The sequence below is a fragment of the Hyperolius riggenbachi genome, chromosome 5 (assembly GCF_040937935.1).
Source record: "Hyperolius riggenbachi isolate aHypRig1 chromosome 5, aHypRig1.pri, whole genome shotgun sequence".
Classification (NCBI taxonomy): Eukaryota; Metazoa; Chordata; class Amphibia; order Anura; family Hyperoliidae; genus Hyperolius; species Hyperolius riggenbachi.
The window spans coordinates 436775980-436799200 of NC_090650.1; the positions used below are offsets into that span (position 1 = coordinate 436775980).

The 23221-nt window shown below is 48.7% G+C and overlaps 1 protein-coding gene across 6 annotated transcripts in view; it reads right to left on the minus strand.

Moving 5' to 3' along the window:
- The window catches only part of TSNARE1 (t-SNARE domain containing 1), a 557339-nt gene that overhangs the window by 342477 nt on the left and 191641 nt on the right, over window positions 1-23221 (minus strand). For 5 of the 6 annotated variants that reach the window (XM_068238108.1, XM_068238109.1, XM_068238105.1 and 2 more), the window contains exon 5: window positions 21483-21552. In XM_068238108.1, the coding sequence (XP_068094209.1) occupies window positions 21483-21552 (70 nt within the window). The remainder of the gene's footprint in view (window positions 1-21482; window positions 21553-23221) is intronic. The other variant, XM_068238104.1, reaches the window with a different exon arrangement.

The following is a 23221-nucleotide window of genomic DNA, read 5'->3' on the forward strand; positions in this document are numbered from 1 at the left end:
ACAGCCCAACCACACAGCGCAGAGATATGGCTTCTGTCGTCACAGCCCAACCACACCACACAGAGATATGGCTTCTGTCGTCACAGCCCAACCACACGGCGCAGAGATATGGCTTCCATCAAAGCCCAACCACCACCCAGAGATATGGCTTCCATCGTCACAGCCCAACCACACGGCACAGAGATATGGCTTTTGTCGTCACAGCCCAACCACACGGCGCAGAGATATGGCTTCTGTCGTCACAATCCAACCACACGGCGCAGAGATATGGCTTCTGTCATAACAGCCCAACCACACCACGGAGAGATATGGCTTTTGTTGTCACAGCCCAACTACATGGCACAGAGATATGGCTTCTGTCGTCACAACACAACCACACGGCACAGAGATATGGCTTCTGTCATCACAGCCCAACTACACGGCGCAGAGATATGGCTTCTGTCACAGCCCAACCACACCGCGCAGAGATATGGCTTCTGTCGTCACAACACAACCACACGGCGCAGAGATATGGCTTCTGTCATCACAGCCCAACTACACGGCGCAGAGATATGGCTTCTGTCACAGCCCAACCACACCGCGCAGAGATATGGCTTCTGTCGTCACAACACAACCACACGGCGCAGAGATATGGCTTCTGTCATCACAGCCCAACTACATGGTGTAGAGATATGGTTTCTGTCACAGCCCAACCACACGGCGCAGAGATATGGCTTCCATCAAAGCCCAACCACCACCCAGAGATATGGCTTCCATCGTCACAGCCCAACCACACGGCACAGAGATATTGCTTTTGTCGTCACAGCCCAACCACACGGCGCAGAGATATGGCTTCTGTCATCACAATCCAACCACACAGCGCAGAGATATGGCTTCTGTCACAGGCCAACCACACCGTGCAGAGATATGGCTCCTGTCGTCACAACACAACCACACGGCGCAGAGATATGGCTTCTGTCACAGGCCAACCACACCGCGCAGAGATATGGCTCCTGTCGTCACAACACAACCACACGGCGCAGAGATATGGCTTCTGTCATCACAGCCCAACTACATGGTGTAGAGATATGGTTTCTGTCACAGCCCAACCACACGGTGTAGAGATATGGCTTCTGTCGTCACAATACAACCACACGGTGTAGAGTTATGACTTCTGTCGTCACAGCCCAACCACATGGCGCAGAGATATGGCTCCTGTCATCACAGGTCATCCACAGGATGCAGAGATATGGCTTCTGTTGTCACAGCCAAACCATAAAGTGCAGAGATATAGCTTCTGTCGTCACAACACAACCACACAGCGCAGAGATTTGGCTTCTGTCGTCACAGCCCAACCACATTGCACAAAGATACGGCTTCTGTCACAGCCCAACCACATGGCGCAGAGCAGCTGTAGCGACAGAGGCGTCATGTGCTTCTCAGCGCTATCACAGCGTGTACTTCCAAAAACAGAGTGGGCCCGATTCAATTACAGCAGTCGTCAGCATTACGGGGCTAACACTTGTCTAGTGGGTACAAATTTCTATTCTCATGATTTCACTAATAAAACAATGGCGAATGAGGATTCCCTCACTGCCCATCTGTACAAAGAAGCTTGGGTGACTTTTTATTATTCCAATGGTGTTTTCTTCTGATCCAGATAGTGGAAGTGACGCGGCATTGTTTGAGGCAAAAAAATTAAGATAAATGTTCCACGGATCACACGCACAGCCTACAGGAAGGCACATATCACTCTAATGGTACAATATCTATATCATTCTCCCAAGCTTCTTTCAACCCATCCCCTAATCAGGCTAATATTACCAGGACTGCTGAACTGGCTAGTGTGGAGCTCCACTGCCTAAATGTCCCTCACGAACCTCACAGTAATCCTCAATGTGTGATCTTAAAGTGTATCTGCAGAAAAAAATATATACAAAAAATAGAAACTTTCCTCGGTAGAGAGAAGTTTCTGGATAGCCCAGAGGCTTCCCAATGGTCATATGCTCCTCCAAGATACTGTGCAGGCTCAAACTCGATTGTCCCTCCCCCTTCCCTTCCATCGCCAAGCCTCCCTGTGCACGTTCACTTCCCTCTCGCTGGATGCGGAGGATGGCGCTGGAACGTTGACCAAGAAGCCCTTCCAGCGCCATTTTGAAAATGGAGGACCTTTAATTCAAGATTTAATAGTGGCCAAACAGAAAAAAGAACATGTTGATTGGAATCTGCAGATGCATTTCCTTTAGTTCAGATTCACTTTACCTCTAATCGCATCTGGAACATCCCGTTATCCGGGCATCTCTTTTGGCGAGATGGAAATAATTTTCAGTCGATGCAAATTTGATATTAATTGTATGAATATGGCTTGGATTGTTCCCTACCAAACACAGCAGCCGATGATTCTGACCGATCCACTTCCACGCTGCATAAATTTGCCTAAAACATAAAGCCTGCATCAACTCGAAAGACTTCATTGACTCTCTAATTAACATAACACAGCAGTACAGCATAGTAGATCTCGTAAACAGGCACACTGGCACAGCGCATGGACTAAACCATCCCAAGTCCAGACTGGAGAAACTAAAGATACTTGTGGAGAAAACCAAGGCTAAGATTCTGCAGGACATCCAGATCCAGACAGACAGGCACTGGGTTGATCAACTAGACATTGTGGCAGTAGACAAACAGGAGACAGTGGTGGTAACAGACATGGTAGGGCCAAGTGGTGGCAACATCTGGAGGAAGGAGAGGGAGAAGCTGGGGCCTGAAACAAACTAGAGACACTAAAATGAGTAGACCAGTGGTCCCAGTAGTGGTAGGAGAACTCAGGCTTTGAAGTCATAAACTAAGGCTCTTCGAACCCTCAATCCCACTCTGGTGGAGGATCCAGGGTACATCGTAGAATTCTCAATCTCCCAAGACTTTGGTGGAGAATCCAGGGTAAATCGTAGAACCCTCAATCTTCCAGGCCTCTGGTGGAGGATCCAGGGTACATCATAGAACCCTCAATCTCCCAAGACTCTGGTGGAGAATCCAGGGTACATCGTAGAATTCTCAATCTCCCAAGATTTTGGTGGAGAATCCAGGGTACATCGTAGAACCCTCAATCTTCCAGGCCTCTGGTGGAGGATCCATGGTACATCATAAAACCCTCCATCTCCCAGGACTCTGGTGGAGGATCCAGGGTACATAGTAGAACCCTCAATCTCCCAAGACTCTGGTGGAGAATCCAGGGTACATCGTAGAACCCTCAATCTCCCAGGACCCTGGTGGTAGATACAGGGAACCTCGTAGAACTCTCAATTGCCCAGGTCTCTGGTAGTAGATCCAGTGAACCTCGTAGAACTCTTTATCTCCCAGGTCTCTGGTGGAGCATCCAGGGTTGTATGGAGAAGACACATACTATCCATAACAGTGAAAAGGGGTTTTTATTTTTATTCTAATACATGATATATATTCAAAACTGCCTTCCTTTAAGAAAAAAATAAGCAACCTTATCAAAGACAGTTACATAAGAGAAGATAAAAAAAGAACAGAAAAACAATATCATTGTCGAAAAGATCTTCACAAAGTGACAAGCATTTGCGAGGCACTTCCAAGCAATCACCTATGGCACATTGATGCGTTTCTGATCCAGCCCCGTCAGTTTGGCATTCTGTACGCGGTAACATTTCCTTATTTTGATGTTGTTTGAAATAGCTGGATGAGATTACAATAATTGCCTGTCTCTTTGTCACACGGCCTTTGCACAATCTGCGGCACGCTACATAATCGCACAAGCCACGCTCTACCCTCCAATTCCGCCAAACTCACGCTGGACGAGTCAGAGAGGAGGCCAAAAATTTCAATGACAGCGCAGGGAATGCTGGGAAGACCTGTGCTCTGCGCATTCATGGGGACCGGCGATGAAAACAAGAAGTGAAATACAAAGAGGGGGAACAATGGCCTGCTCTGCTCAAGATCAACACTGTCATGCAGATACAGAAATAAGCATTACTGTACGCGCTCGTCAGTTCAGTGGCGGAATCAGAGTGTGATGCGAAGGAATTTTCACGACAGATATCCATATGCATAACATCTATCCAGCTACCACGTCTGGCTTCTTATAGCATCCTGCCAAGACGCAAGGCATTCTGGGAAAACTTGCAAGATGCTGCAGAGAAGCCAGGGATAATGTTGTGCTCCATAAAGATTCACACTTCTGCAAGAGGAACTTTACAGAAAGATAGTAGCAAAGGGGAGAAAATAAATCTGGACATTGCAAAGTGAGAAGTTAAAGGATACCCGAGGTGACGTGTGACATGATGAGATAGACATGGGTATGTACAGTGCCTAGCACACAAATAACTAGGCTGTGTTCCTTTTTTTTCTTCCTCTGCCTGAAAGAGTTAAATATCAGGTATGTAAGTGGCTGACTCAGCCCTGACTCAGACAGGAAATGACTACAGTGTGACCCTCACTAATAAGAAATTCCAACTATAAAACAGTTTCTTAGCAGAAAATGGCTCCTGAGAGCAAGAAAAAGGGTAAAAAGGGGAATTCCTTATCAGTGAGGGTCACACTGTAGTCACTTCCTGTCTGAGTCAGGACTGAGTCAGCCACTTGCATACCTGATATTTAACTCTTTTAGGCAGAGAAAGAAAAAAACAGCATAGTGATTTGTGTGCTAGGCACTGTACATACCCATGTCTATCACATGTCACTTCAGGTATCCTTTAAAAAAATAGATGAGACATCAATAAATGATTGATACTTGTTGTTTGATCCTCCGTGAGCCTGCAGGTCATCATCTTTACTGCTGGCAGACATGTCATTGGGCGAGGGTCAGTTCTATGCATATGAAGGTGTACTCTTCCGCAGGATCATATGCTTATGATTTTGTGCGGTGTGGCATCACACCGCAACACGCATTTCACGTGTGAAATCAGCTTTAAAGTTTACTCTTCACCTGAAGTTACAATACTGGTTCAGGGGAGGGAATAATTTGCAGACACAAGAGATTGAAGTATCTGCAGAACTTTTATTTCCTGGCCACAATGCCCCGATGTCTCCCGCTCGCCGCGGAGCGCCCCGCTCCCCGCACTTTGATGGATTGAGTGAGAGGTCGGAAGTGCTCCAGTAATCATGATCTAATGAAGAGATCAGGGCCAGCCAAAGCCTCTAAACTGCTTTTAAGTGTCAGTTTGTTTAATTGAGGGGAAGCTTTTCATCCCGTCATACGAAGATTTCCTCTGCGGCTTTGAAGGGTCTCGAGAGGCAGAGCCACCGACCCCCCCCCCCCCCTCCATAAACGCTCTGACACGTCGTTTAGAGTCATGCTAATATTCTAATCCCTTCAAAGTAATACCTTGAATGCGGAGCGTACAGGCGTGAGCTTAGCTGGTGCTGCGCTCTCTATATTCCTTCCCGCCGCTCTCTAATCCCGACATGAAAGCCCTGCTCTGAAAGTAAAGAGATTACGACTTCTGAGCATTCCCGGTTTTCAGGGTGCTCGCTATCCTCGGCAAAACATCTCTATCATTACTTTACTTTGGCATCTGTTTTACACGCCTGTGACAATCTCAGCGGCAGATTGCTCGGTGCGCGGACGCGGGGCTAAAGAGGTGCTCCGCTGTGCTCTATCTGCATCTAGCCTTCACATGAAACAAAATCCAAGTATACGAAATACGGATGGGGCTCTGCTGAGTGGAGGGTGGGGGCGGGTGGGAGAGAGACCACCAACACTCACATGGAAAAAAAAGGCAAGTATATGAAATACGGTTTCAGTAAAATAACTTGTCAGGGAAGGGGAGAGAAGACCTCCAACAGTCACATGGAAGAGTTGCCGTAATGCTGTAGATAGATCACTGATATCACAAATGGAGCTCTACTGAGCGGTGGGGGGGGGGGAGAAGACCTCCAACAGTCACATGGAAGAGTTGATGTACCGCTGTAGATAGATCACTGATGTCACAAATGGAGCTCTACTGAGAAAGGGGGTGGGGGGGTGGGGGGGGGGAGAAGACCTCCGACAGTCACATGGAAGAGTTGCCGTAATGCTGTAGATAGATCAATGATGTCACATAATAATCAAGGCAGAGGGGGAATATTGAATATCCCAGCCAGAGAAATCATGTTTTAAGGAAAAAGATGGCAGCCTCTGTATCTCTCTCTTCCTACAAGTTTCGATAAATTAGTTAGCAACAGAGACGATTAATGAGTCCTTATTTTTATCTAACCTGCATGGAAACTGTATGCAGCTTGGAACTGGGCCAATTCGAAATCGGGAGTGCATGTGATTAGCCCAATTTAACTCTTTAGCAGCAAATTTATTTAGAGGCTTGCAAGTGCGCCAGGCCAATTTTTTGCACTTTTTTATTTTTTGTTTCATTTCCTTGCTTCTAATTAGTATCGTTGTAATGTGTATTCATGGCCACTTGTCACTAGGGGGCAGTGTGAGACAATAATTGAGGACTTCTGCCTTCAGTTTCTATGTTTTCTGCTAGTAGAGAGAGATCAAAGCATTCCAAAAATGTACAGCATAATGAGTTCTGCCGACTGAGGTCAAAAGCAACGCACTTATCTCAAACGGGATAACGCTATTGAAGCCGCATATGGTCTGCATTACATTTGCATGGAAGCTGGAATAAGTTGTGTCTCGCTGACCGTCTGTAATGATGACCTAACAACCGGCGTTATGAATGCTTGGACACGCTCTAGCTGTATTCATCTGTCTGAATTTCTGTCCTCAGTTCGGCTTTTATGTCAGAATGAAGGAACAGAATCATTGCCTGAAGCAGTTTGTATAGCGTGCGCAGAGCAGTGTCCCGCGCCCGACCTTTTTATGTAATACAAAAGGTTGCGCGTGCCGTTAAGATTAGCAGGTGCGTGACAAGGTGTCACTGTGCAATGCTAAGTACAGCGACATTAATATTCTCACAGTCGTTCTAACACATTAACGTGACGACGACGGCTACTGACGCCCCACACACCTGCTGAGACGACGACGGCTACTGACGCCCCACACACCTGCTGAGACGACGACGGCTACTGACGCCCCACACACCTGCTGAGACGACGACGGCTACTGACGCCCCACACACCTGCTGAGACGACGACGGCTACTGACGCCCCACACACCTGCTGAGACGACGACGGCTACTGACGCCCCACACACCTGCTGAGACGACGACGGCTACTGACGCCCCATACACCTGCTGAGACGACGACGGCTACTGACGCCCCACACACCTGCTGAGACGACGACGGCTACTGACGTGCCACACACCTGCTGAGATGATGACGGCTACTGACGCCCCGCACACCTGCTGAGACGACGGCGGCTACTGACGTCCCACACACCTGCTGAGACGACGACGGCTACTGACGCCCCACACACCTGCTGAGACGACGACGGCTACTGACGCCCCACACACCTGCTGAGACGACGAAGGCTGCTTACGCCCGACACACGTGCTGAGATGACGACGGCTACTTATGCCGACACACCTGCTGAGACTACCGCAGCTATTTACACCCGACACACTTGCTGTGGCATCGTCATTCCGGATTTACTAAACACAAAACTTCAAAGTTACAAAACCTTTATTACTAAAGTGCAAAGCTGGCTCAGAGAACTGCTGAAACCCAACAGCAGCTCATGCGGGGAGACTAAGCCCTGACGAGAAGTCATGCATGTCTATGGCTAAGGGCCCATTCATACTAGAAGTGCTTTTCTGAGTGTTTGGCGATTGATTCGAATTTTTTAAAATCGTTCACATTCATTTTCATTAAAATCAGAGTAAAACTCGCCGAAATTTTGAGATCGCTTATGCGAAAATCGCTGCGATTTTTCAGCAAAAGTGAATGGGAGCGATTTTAAAAACCACGAACCAATCGCAAACCGCTCAGAAAAGCGCTTCTACTGAGAATGGGCCCTCATAGGCTATTCTGTCTGCAATTACTGAGTGTTATCTGTCAGTGACTGAACTCATGACAAAGTCAGATCAGAATGATCACCTGATAGGCTTGTAAGGTTCTGATTGGCTGTGCTCACCTCCTCCTGTAACAAGTGCAAATCTTCACAGGCATTCAATTACAAAATGTCAAAGGAAACATTTTATGCAGATTTCTGTTCTGTCTGTAACGTCACAACCAAGAAAGATACCGTATTTGCCATGAGGAAAATGCCATGACAAAATGGGGAGAGAAAGTCCCTGCGTCTACGGCGAATGCAAGGTATCCACAACTTATGAACCCCCACCGATACAAACCACCGACCAGCCGCAGTGTTGGGGACTCCCTGTGCTGTTATTGTTTGAATAACACACACCAAGAGCACACAGGTACCCATCTACAACTCTGTGAAGATGGGCAATATATTTCAGGACTAGGAGCCTCTAAATATCATTTATTTGGGAAGTTGGACCCCGGCCCTAACGGAAACAACTATACAGTAGATAAAATGTTAATCCTAGTTAGAAAATGTTAAAATCCTTGTTAGAAAACCCAAGCTATAGTCACGTTATACATGAAGACATGTACCAAAAACTATATATCTAATGATACATGCTTAAAGGGAACCTGAACTGAGTAAAATTATTTAAAACAAACACATGATGTAGCTACAAATTAATATTACATACTAACCTCACCGTCAGTTCCTCTCAGAAGGTCAGCATTTTCTTCTTACAGTGATCCTCTCCAGTTCTGACAATATTTTGTCAGAACTGAAATATGTCAGTTGCTGTCAGTTACAACTTATTATGCAAGGTAATGTCCATGTTTCCCTATGGCTCAAGTGGGCGATATAACAGTTTAACAGTGTGCTGACTAGGAAGCTGTTGCTGGGGGTAATGGCCATTTTCAAAATGGAGGACGGAGAATTTCATTGATCACAGTGGACAAACAGGACGCGGGAGAGGAGAAAGAGATTGAGGAGTAGACTACATGGGAGGTAAGTATGATCTGTGTATGTTCATTTTGACTTTTTATTTTCAGTTCAGGTTCTCTTTAATAACGTGTTTAGAAGATAAGCAAAACAGGTCTCTTTTGAAAGATGCTGTAATTGCATAATGTTGTAAACTGCATTTTTATTTTTTGCAATACAGGGAACGCAATAATTGGGGAGAACTTACAGCTCCTGGACTATGGACGCACCAGGTTTAGTAGAACGTAAATCTAGAGGCTACTTCCCTGTAACTACCACTGCTCTACAGGTTCCTCTGAACATATCTCACAAGCACTGGCCGGATAGATTCTCGTGGTCATGCACTGCTCCGTGTAGGAGTACGGCCACACTGCGCATGCCACGTGCGGATCAGGTTGCCGCAAAACCCGCCGCTCCCGTGGGCCGCACTAGCACACTTTCGTGACCTCTGGGGTGTGGCTGTCTCTCTCACAGAGAGCAGGGAGGCGGGGGAGCGGCAGGGGGCATGGTCAGGGAGAGAGCGAGCTGCCCAATGACAGCTCTGAAAACCCTGCAGGAACGACCCAGGCGGGCGTTTTGAACAAGGAATCCCTCTCCCTGTGTTTACCTCTGAGATAGCGACAAATATTGTCGCTAATCTCGGGGGGCTACAGCATGGGGGGGCAGAGAGCGGCGGTGTGGGGACAAAGAGGCGTGTCATGAGGTAGAGAACATGCCTCTGTCTCCCATCTGCCCACCTCGGGTTCTCTTTAATGCTGCACGGGGGAGAAAGGGTTTGTGCTTTTTCGGCGTGTATCCGGCATCAGGTGACCCCCGCTGGTGCCGAATACTTTGCTGTACTCCACCGCTGGACCCTCTGAACATACCCAACAAGAGTTTGCCGAAAACGTTCTTGTGGCAGTGCTTCTGTCCGTGTACAGCTGCACTGGACCTGCAGGAGTACGGTCTGTACATGCCGAGTAGCATGAAACCGCACGTTTGCCTTTCTCTTCCCTGCAGGAGTGGCTCCGTGCTGCTGGGCACGTGTGGATCGTACTCACTGAGGCGTGGTACAGCAACACTCGTACAGAACCAGGAACGCGATCAGGGAAATGAAAAGGGGCACAGCAAGCAGAGGTGGGCTTGGGAGAGATCTGGAAAGACTCTTGGAGCAACCGCAGTAAGTACATTGCTATTTTATTTGCCCTGTCGCCTCTCCATCATGTGTTTCGAAAAATCCCTTTACCCTGGTCCATAGTAGCAGATGCATCGCTAGCCTCTAGGCCAGTCCGGCCTGCAGCCTCGTGGCTGGGGAACGGCAGTTTCCCTCGGTCCGGCCTGCAGCCTCGTGGCTGGGGAATGGCAGTTTCCCTCAGTCCAGCCTGCAGCCTCGTGGCTGGGGAATGGCAGTTTCCCTCGGTCCGGCCTGCAGCCACGTGGCTGGGGAACGGCAGTTTCCCTCGGTCCGGCCTGCAGCCACGTGGCTGAGGAATGGCAGTTTCCCTCTGTCCGGCCTGCAGCCTCGTGGCTGGGGAACGGCAGTTTCCCTCAGTCTGGCCTGCAGCCTCGTGGCTGGGGAATGGCAGTTTCCCTCGGTCCGGCCTGCAGCCACGTGGCTGGGGAATGGCAGTTTCCCTCAGTCCAGCCTGCAGCCACGTGGCTGGGGAATGGCAGTTTCCCTCTGTCCGGCCTGCAGCCTCGTGGCTGGGGAATGGCAGTTTCCCTCTGTCCGGCCTGCAGCCTCGTGGCTGGGGAATGGCAGTTTCCCTCGGTCCGGCCTGCAGCCTCGTGGCTGGGGAACGGCAGTTTCCCTCAGTCTGGCCTGCAGCCTCGTGGCTGGAGAATGGCAGTTTCCCTCGGTCCGGCCTGCAGCCTCGAGGCTGGGGAATGGCAGTTTCCCTCGGTCCGGCCTGCAGCCTCGTGGCTGGGGAATGGCAGTTTCCCTCGGTCCGGCCTGCAGCCTCGTGGCTGGGGAATGGCAGTTTCCCTCGGTCCGGCCTGCAGCCACGTGGCTGGGGAATGGCAGTTTCCCTCGGTCCGGCCTGCAGCCTCGTGGCTGGGGAACGGCAGTTTCCCTCAGTCCAGCCTGCAGCCACGTGGCTGGGGAATGGCAGTTTCCCTCTGTCCGGCCTGCAGCCTCGTGGCTGGGGAATGGCAGTTTCCCTCTGTCCGGCCTGCAGCCTCGTGGCTGGGGAATGGCAGTTTCCCTCGGTCCGGCCTGCAGCCTCGTGGCTGGGGAACGGCAGTTTCCCTCGGTCCGGCCTGCAGCCTCGTGGCTGGGGAACGGCAGTTTCCCTCGGTCCGGCTTGCAGCCTCGTGGCTGGGGAATGGACGTTTCCCTCGGTCCGGCCTGCAGCCTCGTGGCTGGGGAATGGCAGTTTCCCTCGGTCCGGCCTGCAGCCTCGTGGCTGGGGAATGGCAGTTTCCCTCGGTCCGGCCTGCAGCCTCGTGGCTGGGGAATGGCAGTTTCCCTCGGTCCGGCCTGCAGCCTCGTGGCTGGGGAATGGCAGTTTCCCTCGGTCCGGCCTGCAGCCTCGTGGCTGGGGAAAGGCAGTTTCCCTCGGTCCGGCCTGCAGCCACGTGGCTGGGGAATGGCAGTTTCCCTCGGTCCGGCCTGCAGCCTCGTGGCTGGGGAACGGCAGTTTCCCTCGGTCCGGCCTGCAGCCACGTGGCTGGGGAACGACAGTTTCCCTCGGTCCGGCCTGCAGCCACGTGGCTGGGGAACGACAGTTTCCCTCGGTCCAGCCTGCAGCCACGTGGCTGGGGAACGGCAGTTTCCCTCGGTCCGGCCTGCAGCCTCGTGGCTGGGGAATGGCAGTTTCCCTCGGTCCGGCCTGCAGCCACGTGGCTGGGGAACGGCAGTTTCCCTCGATCCGGCCTGCAGCCTCGTGGCTGGGGAACGGCAGTTTCCCTCGGTCCGGCCTGCAGCCTCGTGGCTGGGGAACGGCAGTTTCCCTCGGTCCGGCCTGCAGCCTCGTGGCTGGGGAACGGCAGTTTCCCTCGGTCCGGCCTGCAGCCTCGTGGCTGGGGAACGGCAGTTTCCCTCGGTCCGGCCTGCAGCCTCGTGGCTGGGGAACGGCAGTTTCCCTCAGTCCGGCCTGCAGCCACGTGGCTGGGGAATGGCAGTTTCCCTCAGTCCAGCCTGCAGCCTCGTGGCTGGGGAATGGCAGTTTCCCTCGGTCCGGCCTGCAGCCTCGTGGCTGGGGAACGGCAGTTTCCCTCGGTCCGGCCTGCAGCCTCGTGGCTGGGGAACGGCAGTTTCCCTCGGTCCGGCCTGCAGCCTCGTGGCTGGGGAATGGCAGTTTCCCTCGGTCCGGCCTGCAGCCTCGTGGCTGGGGAATGGCAGTTTCCCTCAGTCCGGCCTACAGCCTCGTGGCTGGGGAATGGCAGTTTCCCTCGGTCCGGCCTGCAGCCTCGTGGCTGGGGAATAGCAGTTTCCCTCGGTCCGGCCTGCAACCACGTGGCTGGGGAATGGCAGTTTCCCTCGGTCCGGCCTGCAGCCTCGTGGCTGGGGAATGGCAGTTTCCCTCAGTCCGGCCTACAGCCTCGTGGCTGGGTAATGGCAGTTTCCCTCGGTCCGGCCTGCAGCCTCGTGGCTGGGGAATGGCAGTTTCCCTCGGTCCGGCCTGCAGCCACGTGGCTGGGGAATGGCAGTTTCCCTCGGTCCGGCCTGCAGCCTCGTGGCTGGGGAATGGCAGTTTGCCTCTGTCCGGCCTGCAGCTTCGTGGCTGGACAATGGCAGTTTCCCTCGGTCCGGCCTGCAGCCTCGTGGCTGGGGAATGGCAGTTTCCCTCGGTCCGGCCTGCAGCCTCATGGCTGGGGAACGGCAGTTTCCCTCGGTCCGGCCTGCAGCCTCGTGGCTGGGGAATGGCAGTTTCCCTCGGTCCAGCCTGCAGCCTCGTGGCTGGGGAATGGCAGTTTCCCTCAGTCCGGCCTGCAGCCACGTGGCTGAGGAATGGCAGTTTCCCTCTGTCCGGCCTGCAGCCTCATGGCTGGGGAATGGCAGTTTCCCTCAGTCCAGCCTGCAGCCACGTGGCTGGGGAATGGCAGTTTGCCTCAGTCCAGCCTGCAGCCACGTGGCTGGGGAATGGCAGTTTGCCTCAGTCCGGCCTGCAGCCACGTGGCTGGGGAATGGCAGATCCAGGAAACAGGTAAGCCGGTCACGTGAGCGAAGTTATTATGTAAATGGAACCCACTTATCACTTTTGCACATGTGGGCTGATAATTACACCTGCAGAAAACACTTTATTCAAGTGACCACAAAGCAGCTCAGTGCAGAATATGAGAAAGTCACACCAGATTTCATTAGCAGCGTTATGCAAGGACTGCGTCACACTCGCTGCATTAAACACTGCTGGAATATGAATGGGACAGAGAGGAAAAGAGACTTTATTCGGCATCTGAGAAAGTGTTTATAAAATACAACGGAGAGTGAATGGAAGATGTGCTAAAAAAACAGGGGGGGGGGGGGGGGGGGACCGATTGTCACGTGCAACGAAGGGAATCAGCTTTTCTAGTCTAAACAAGTCTTTGAATACTGTTAATGCAGATTATATAATAAAAACACAGGATTTACAGTGTATGTGCTTAAAGAGGAACTGTCATGAAAATGTTAAAATTTAAAACACATACAAATATGAAGTATATTTCTCCAAGAGTAAAATGAGCCATAAATTACTTTTCTCCCATGTTGCTGTCACTTACAGTAGGTAGTACAAATCTGATAGAAGCGACAGGTTTTGGACTAGTCCATCTCTTCATGGGGGATTCTCAGCATGACCTTTATTTTATAAAGACACTCCCTGAAACAGATGTATACAAAGAAACTGGCCAGCCTCCTTGTTCACCGTACAGGACACTGGACAGAGCAACTGCCATTCACGAAGTTCTTTTTGAACACAAAGAAATCCCTGTGAACCCCCCATGAAGAGATGGGATAGTGCAAAACCTGTTGGTTCTGTCAGATTTCTACAACCTAGTGTAAGTGACAGCAACGTAGGAGAAAAGTCATTTATGGAAGGAGAAAGGTTCCGCTCAACCAGTGGAATAAAAAGTCCAATCTTTATTAGCAAAAAGGCATGCTGGACATAGCTAAGGTAGCTCCCGCATATCGGAGCCTCACAATCGCTCCTTAGTCAAAGCTAAAAGTGCTCACACCGGACACACAATTTATACAGACATGAATCCGCCCATCATGGGTGGTCTCTATTCGCACATAAGTACATATAGGGAACAATTTTAAGAGACATTACTTAAAATTCAATCTTATGTGTATAAAGATACAAAAAGTGCCCCGTTTAAGAACAAATCCAATCCTAGAACAATTTTTAAAGAGAACCTGTAACAAAAAAAAAAAAGTTCCCCTGGAGGGTACTCACCTCGGGAGGGGGAAGCCTCCGGGTCCCAATGAGGCTATCCCCTCCCCTGTAGCTGCAGGCAGTCCAGCGCTGGCTCCCAGAATCCTCCCCTCGACAAGCCTGACAAGCGCTGATTTATTTACCTTTCCTGGCTCCAGTGGGGGCGCTGTTGCGGCTTTCAGCACGGAGGTAGGCGGAAATAGCTGATCTCTGCCGGGTCCGCTCTACTGCGCAGGAGCAGGAGACTTGCAGGAGACTTGTGCCTGCGCAGTAGAGCGGCCCGACAGCAATCGGCTATTTCCACCTATCTCCGAGGCTGAGAGCCGATACTGTGCCTGCGCTGGAGCCGGACAGGTAAATATTTACATCCCCGCTGTTCGAGGAGCTTTATCTCCGCCGCTGTGGGACCGAGGAGGACGGGGGAAGCCTCAATGGGATCCAGAGGCTTCCCCCACCCCAGGTGAGTACCCCCCAGGGGAGGTTTTTTTCAATACAGGTTTTCTTTAAACAAAACTGCATGGATAATGTACAGGTTTTTACAATAATGAAATATGTAAAAGGGGGAAAAGGGGAGAAGTCCAAGCGCAAGACCAAATTACAAGTCATAAAACAGATTGACATCCCACCCTGAGTTGCCAAATCCAAAATGTCTTGTGCTTGAGAATGTTCCTCTGATTATCGACCCCCCTAATTGATCGCCTAACCTTCTCAACTCCTTGAAATCTAAAGGACTCCAAATTTCCATTGTGACAAGTTGCAAAATGTTTAAAAACCTTTGAGCCCCCAGAATTCTCCTTAGATGCTCCCCTGTAATGCTCTGAAATTTACAAAACCCAGGAATTGGGAATGTCTGCCGTTTTGTATATGAAAAAAACTTCCCCCTGGGTTGAAGAAATGTGCAGTACCTACACGTGGGGTAACCACACCTATATGTACCTGTGGTCGATAACCAGGTTCTGGGGCGTGGGACTGAATGCAAATTATACGCACTGGGAGACAGAATAGAAGCGAGCGTGCTACTTCTCCTTGAGGAGAAGGAGCAACCATCTTTCAAAATATCTTTGAAACTGGCAGAGAAATCATATCCTGGAAGGATAACCACTCTGTGCAGAAGGAGGGTCTGAGTGTAGTTAAAGCATTTTTATCATCATTGAACTCTGATCAAGTACCTTGAGCTTTCTAAAATCCAGAGAATATAAACACAGGAGCACTTCAGCAGATAAAAGGTCTGAATTCAATAAAAGTGAATGTAACAGGAGGATGACCCCTCCGCAAACTCTGGACTCTATTATTCTATCAGAACGCGCTGAACAGACCTAAGATGATCCACAGACTAATTGATGCAGCAATGGAGGCTGCTCTGCTACCAGTGACCCCAACAACAAACTCCAAAGCCTTCAAAAGATCTGTAAACCCACGAAAGTCCGACGTTCGCTGGTAATGGATGTGAACTCAACGTGGAAGCCAAATTCAAGATTTACTTGCAACTTTGTTGTGAAAAGAGTTTAGAGGAAAGCAATACTGCAGCAAGTGTCCCTCTAAGGATCTGAGGACCCCCACATGACTTTATGGCTGAACCCCCTTGGTGGCATTCTCATGTGTAGTTCAGGGTTACATTTCAATAAACACCGCCCATCCCCCCCCACGTACATATGAATTGGCCGACGGGAGACATGGACGCAGGACATAGCTGGTATATGGCTTATACTGCTGCTGAACAAGTTCCTGGTGGCATAAATACTATTCCCCCTCCATGTGGATAGTGGAGAATAATATAATTCGGCCTCCAGCTATGGCTGGAGGCCGAATTATACAGGATCTTCTCAAAAAATTAGCATATTGTGATAAAGTTCATTATTTTCTGTAATGTACTGATAAACATTATACTTTCATATATTTTAGATTCATTACACTACAACTGAAGTAGTTCAAGCCTTTTATTGTTTTAATATTGATGTTTTTGGCATACAGCTCATGAAAACCCAAATTTCCTATCTCAAAAAATTAGCATATTTCATCCGACCAATAAAAGAAAAGTGTTTTTAAAACAAAAAAAGTCAGTTATGCACTCAATACTTGGTCGGGAATCCTTTTGCAGAAATGACTGCTTCAATGCGGCGTGGCATGGAGGCAATCAGCCTGTGGCACTGCTCAGGTGTTATGGAGGCCCAGGTTGCTTCGATAGCGGCCTTAGGCTCATCCAGAGTGTTGGGTCTTGCGTCTCTCAACTTACTCTTCACAATATCCCACAGATTCTCTATGGGGTTCAGGTCAGGAGAGTTGGCAGGCCAATTAAGCACATTAATACCATGGTCAATAAACCATTTACCAGTGGTTTTGGCACTGTGAGCAGGTGCCAGGTCGTGCTGAAAAATGAAATCTTCATCTCCATAATGCTTTTCAGCAGATGGAAGCATGAACCCACTTTTGAACCAGAAACAGCGGCAAAAGCGCCTGACCTGGGCTACAGAGAAGCAGCGCTGGACTGTTGCTCAGTGGTCCAAAGTACTTTTTTCGGATGAAAGCAACTTTTACATGTCATTCGGAAATCAAGGTGCCAGAGTCTGGAGGAAGACTGGGGAGAGGGAAATGCCAAAAATGCCTGCAGTCCAGTGTCAAGTACCTACAGTTAGTGATGGTCTGGGGTGCCATGTCAGCTGCTGGTGTTGGTCCACTGTGTTTTATCAAGGGCAGGGTCAATGCAGCTAGCTATCAGGAGATTTTGGAGCACTTCATGCTTCCATCTGCTGAAAAGCTTTATGGAGATGAAGATTTCATTTTTCAGCACGACCTGGCACCTGCTCACAGTGCCAAAACCACTAGTAAATGGTTTACTGACCATGGTTTTACCGTGCTCAATTGGCCTGCCAACTCTCCTGACCTGAACCCCATAGAGAATCTGTGGGATATTGTGAAGAGAAAGTTGAGAGACGCAAGACCCAACACTCTGGATGAGCTTAAGGCCGATATCGAAGCATCCTGGGCCTCCATAACACCTGAGCAGTGCCACAGGCTGATTGCCTCCATGCCACGCCGCATTGAAGCAGTCATTTCTGCAAAAGGATTCCCGACCAAGTATTGAGTGCATAACTGAACATAATTATTTGAAGGTTGACTTTTTTTGTTTTAAAAACACTTTTCTTTTATTGGTCGGATGAAATATGCTAATTTTTTGAGATAGGAAATTTGGGTTTTCATGAGCTGTATGCCAAAATCATCAATATTAAAACAATAAAAGGCTTGAACTACTTCAGTTGTAGTGTAATGAATCTAAAATCTATGAAAGTCTAATGTTTATCAGTACATTACAGAAAATAATGAACTTTATCACAATATGCAAATTTTTTGAGAAGATCCTGTAGTGTTTTAAGAGCAACTTCAGCTCAGTCTTCTGACGGCCTGAAATTACTCACAGTGCGCAGTCTATGGTGGCGCCGGCTGCGCCCAAATTTCCTGCGCTTATTACAGCGCTAGCGCCCCCCCCCCCCTCAACCTACTTGTGGAGACCCCTGGGAAGGCCGTGTGCAGAGAGCACAGCAGAGGTGTAGGATCACTCACCTCCCCACAACTCAGCCACAGCAGCACATCCCCCTGGGTCCTCATCTCTATGACAAGATCGCCCAATGTCACAGGACTCACTACCTATCATGGGGGAAGAGGTAGCACTTTCTGACTACCTACGCTGGATGGGGGGGTTACTGTCTGGCTGCCTATAATGGGGGGTAGCCGTCTACCTATACTTTTGGAGCCTCTCAGGTTATCTTTACTTGGGAAAGGGGTGTTGGCAGGGCGGCACTTTCTAGCTTTCCATAATGGAGGTATTGCTGGGGTCAACTACCGAATCCTAGGGGTACTGTCTGTCTACCTACACTGGGGGGCTCTCCGGCTACCTAAACTTAGCAAAACATTGCACCACATTTAGATGTTCAAATCTGGAAAGAATCAGATCACCAAGGTGGTTGAAGAGGTCTCTGAACGACATGTAATAGAATGTGGTATTCAGGAAAACCAATATTACATGAGTAATCCTGGTTGCAGCATCAGAAAAACTTCCTGTACATACTACTGTATATTGGTATGTAGCCACGCCCTCCCAGTGAGGTCATAGCCTAGGCTAATCAGTTATGCAGCTTACTCCTCCCAGCGTGCTCTAGGAGCCCAGGGACCACACGCAATTCATTTATTCACCTGTGTTATCTCCTAGGAGATCATTTTCATCTTTTTAAACTAAAGTTTCAGCATTTTACAATTTAAAAAGTACCCACAAGTTGGTGAAAAAGTATCATCAGATTTATGTTGAGTATTTTCTTGCTTGTTGGTGGCTTAAAAGGCATTTTATGACAGGTTGTGAAAATATCACCTTGGAGAAAACTCAGGAGAAAAAGTGAATTGCATACGGGCCCAGGTGTTGTTTCTGCTCACTTTGGAACACACAACAAAAATTCTGCAGTGATGCCCCTGCCAGCAGTAAAGATGTCACTCCTGTGATAAGTTTCAGAATATAAGCCAGGGAAAGGAATCATTTATAATGGACAAACACTGACTAAATCAATTACGAATGAAAACAATACAATTTTATTAAAGAGAGTCGAAAGCCTTAAAAAAATCTTTTTACTTGCCAGTCCTCTGCAACAATAAGATCCTAGCTGAAACGTTGCATTACGGTGACAGAACGATCAATTAATACCCCCCAAATCCCCGGGGGGAAATTTCACGACTTTCCAGGTTGTGTATGTTACTGCCCGGGGAGGCGGAGCTTTGTGCTGTAGCTCTGACTCCAGTCCAGTCAATCTCCGCTGATCTCTACCTCTTCCCGCCCCTTTCAGTGAACGAAGCCTGAGAGGGGCGGGGAGAGGCGGAGATCGACAGAGATTGACTCCAGCAGTGGCAGAGCTACAGCACAAAGCTCTGCCTCCACCCAGAAGGGTGACAGAATTCTGCTCCGGGGATTTAGGGGGTATAAAGCACCATTCTGCTGCAGGAATGTGGTGTCTCAACTTTTATCTTATTGCTGAAGAGGACTGGCCAGTAAAAAGATATATTTTAAGGCATTAGACTCTCTTTAAGTTACATTCAGTTACATTCATCTTTAAATATGAGAACTGGTGGTTAAGTGGGCGGTCTTTATGGAATACCTGGTAGAAAGCTACTTTCTATAATGAATGCATCTGATATTTGTATGTTAGAAGTGAAAAGGCCATCAGTACAGGCAGAGGCGGGACAAGGTCCTCTGGCACCCAAGGCTGAGACACCAAAATGCGCCCCTCCATCCCTCCCACCCCAGCCGTCACACACTGATTGCTATTAGACTAAGAGGGCCACAGGGCCCACACCCTCCCCAACACCTTAATCTCTAGTTATCTGGCTTGCAGTCACTGCCATGTATCCCCTTTTCTTATTTCTTTCTGCTTCAAACACAATTAGGAATGACAGCTGAATGAATTCTGCGCCCCCTCCTACCCTGCGCCCTGAGGCTGGAGCCTCTCCAGCCTATGCCTTGGCCCGGCCCTGAGTACAGGTATGTGCCACTACATTCAGCGGCCAATGCACGGATCTGAGACCCATTCCTATGTATGGAGAATACAGTTTAGGGTTTGTTATTTGCAAATGAACATTGAGGAGTGATCTCAAGCACAGGGTTAGACAAAAGCTGCATTTACTCCGTTTTCAAGTCATGAGCCTTCATAGGTAAAATTTCCTGACCGCTGTGCCCTAAGGCAGTGTCATGTGAGCCACGAAACTGCAGTGGATGCCACTCCCATATGGAGAGGAGGAGGCTGGATAAATGGTAAAAATAACTTATTCAATAGCAGCAGAAACATTTATAAGAACCCTTAAAGTGTACCCGAGATGGTGAGGAGGGGAAACCTTCTATATACCTGGGGGTTCGTCCAGCCCACTCCAGCCCTCTCCTGGCCCTGAAAAGTCCTCCATTTGGTGCATGTGCAGTCCTGCCACGCCCACTACCGTGGCTGGAGTGTGCTGCACAGGCGCAGAATGGTCCTGGGCAAAGGAGCATGCTCAGCCAATCTGCGCTTGCGCAGTGTGCCTCGGACCGGGGGACTTTCCGGGAACAATTTCAGAAGACCCAGAAGGCAGAGGACAGCAGCGAGCAAGCGATAAGCCTAGAGGCAGCTGGAGGAGACCCCAGGTATGTATAAAACTTTCCTTCCCATCCGTCTCAGGTTCTCTTTAACTTTACTTGCCACGGGTGACATAAGGAGTCAGTGATATATGTTACTAATTAACTTTACTTACCATGGGTGATATGTTCAGTGACATGTTACTAATTAATGTGATGTTACATGCCTGCTTATAGCAATGTTGCTCTATGTGAGCGTTCTCACATGAGCGATGAGCTTTCTATCCAATCACGGCTCCTGCACTATTTCCTGAGTGTTTGTGATTCAATAAAAAAAGAGAAGGAAGATCGCTAATCGCTTAAAAAAACGCTTTTAAAAAAAGCGATTTCCGAGCACTTTTAATGAATAAATACATTGTATTTATTCATGTATGGGGCAAAGGGTTCACTTCTTGACTGACGTCAGGAAGTGAAAAAAACCATTGTTACACAAAAGCGCTTAGAAAAGCGCTTTTCTAAGCGCAAATTGCTCTGAAAGCGCTTTCAAAATCACTCAAATCGCTCAGCGCTTGCGATAGCTCTGGTGATTCACAACGTGAACTTGGCCTGATTGCAAGGTATAGACATTATGGCAAGGTATAGACCCAACCATACACTGGTCGGTTTTATCGATATCTGGCTGGTTGTGGCAAAAGGTGCATCTGCTGCTAGTGTTGAGGTTTGAATTCGGAATCCTGTTCTCGAGAGCCTGAATTATGCCAAACACTGACTTCAGCATCCGGAGCCTTGGACGGGGTCACGGGGAGGTCACTCATTTGCAGGTCACGTGACTCAGAAGCGTCCTCCTTCCGGTTTGGAGGAGCCGCCATGGGCGCCATCCCCATAACCCCGCCCACTAGCTCAGGTGCTGAAAGGTGGTTCTTTTTTTGGGCATACTTTGGTTTTTCGAATGCAGGATCCTAAATCTGAACACTAACTTGAGGGGGCAGCATACATATTGGCCATTTTGTTTTTTGTATGACTGAATCAGTCTGCAGAGATCGGTTTTCACTGTGACAGAGTGTTTATCTGTCGATCAGAGTCATATCCGATGGATCAATATCCCTGTTCTCCGGCTGTGTACAAGGAAAGCAATGAAATGAGCGGTTGTGATAAAGTCATCAGAGAGGAAACTTACAGACGCTCCCTCAGCTCCGGTGTGTCGCTAGGAGTCCCCAGGGATCGCAGGATTTTCTCCAAAGACTGCACTGTCAACAAGAGAGACACAAGAAGAAGCTGAATCCAAGCAGCCATAGCACCCTGTCCCCTGCGTGTCTCCCCCCGGGGCTACGGCTTATCAGAGAGCCGCACATGTATCCCGCGTCCCTTCCCGGCCCCCTCCAGCACTCGGCGCTGCAATAATCCTGACTGATGCCAGCTGGTTGCTCAGGGGAACTGCGATATCACAGGGGGAATATTAACCACTTTAGGAGAAACACGGGGAACAGTTTATCAACTCAGCTTACGTCAGGATTCTACGCTAATGCCAAACAAATCAAACTCGCTTAGCATTGCCCTGGCAACAATCCTACTAAAACTTGCACCCTTAAAGCAAACATGAAGTGAAAATAAACTTATGAGATAATTGGCCTCAATTCACTAAGCAGTTTAGACTAGTCTACTGATGGTTTTTAGTCTACTGATGGTTTGGTGTAATGTTTTAGACCTGTTTTAAAACCTGGTCTAACATTCAGTAATGACACAATTCACAAAGGCAAACAAGGAGTAACCACGCCCACTTTTTCTGACAGAGATTAGACCAGCTGATTTCTGTGGGAAAAGTAATTCTGTGAGGTATTTTAGATGTGAGGATGGAGCTTTTTGAATGAATTATGTAGTATAATTGTATGCAGAGGAGAGCTCATCAGAGGAGAAGGATGTCAGTCATAGCTACTCGTTTGTGAATTGCATCTTTTGATCATTTCCCCTGCTTTACCCACCTAATTATCGAATGTTTTTTGACCAGGTCTAAAAAAAAGGTCTAAAACATTCAGTAATTATTAGTGAATTCCCTCTTGATGCAACTGATATACACCAACAGAAAGAAAAGATGCTGGGTCTCCAACTGGATTTAAGGCCTGTCGGCCTGTTTATTGCAAGTAACACAGTGCTTTGCACTGTGACACTTGCAGGCTGACAGGCCTTAAAGTGGACCCAAATTAAAAATACAAGATTTCAGAAATAAAATCTATTTTCTAAATTATAATAATAAATAGCAGCCTTTTTTCAGCTGCATGATGACAAATATAAAATATTTTACATTTATTGGAGGAACCCCTCCCTTCCTTTCATATTGCCGGGAGAGAATCCAGCAGACTGGTGGAGTAGGAGGTGTCCGGCAATGGAGGAATTGCTAATGGCTGCCCCCAGTATAACCCTAGCTATGAAAAGAGAAGGGTGAAAAGCATGCACTGAAATGCTCATAGGCTTGAAGGAGTGTTTATTTATCTTTGTATGTGTCAGAGTGGTGCAACTACATATTTTTAATTAAAAAAAAGTTTGGTTTGGGTCCGCTTTAAATCCAGGTGGAGACCCAGCATCTTTTCTTTCTGTTGAAGTTACCCTGCGGTGGATGATGGGATAAGCTGGTCGACTCCCTGGGGCATCAAAGATTGGGTAGTAGTGTTGGGATTTCTCTATTTTCGTTTGATTTACACCAAACCATCAGTAGACCAGTCTAAACTGCTTAGTGAATTGAGGCCTATGAATTGTATGTGTAGTACAGCTAAGAAATAGAACATGAGTAGCACAGACACCAGTCTCATGGTTTCCAGTACAGGAAGAGTTAAAGAGAAACTCCGACCAAGAATTGAACTTTATCCCAATCAGTAGCTGATACCCCCTTTCCCATGAGAAATCTTTTCCTTTTCACAAACG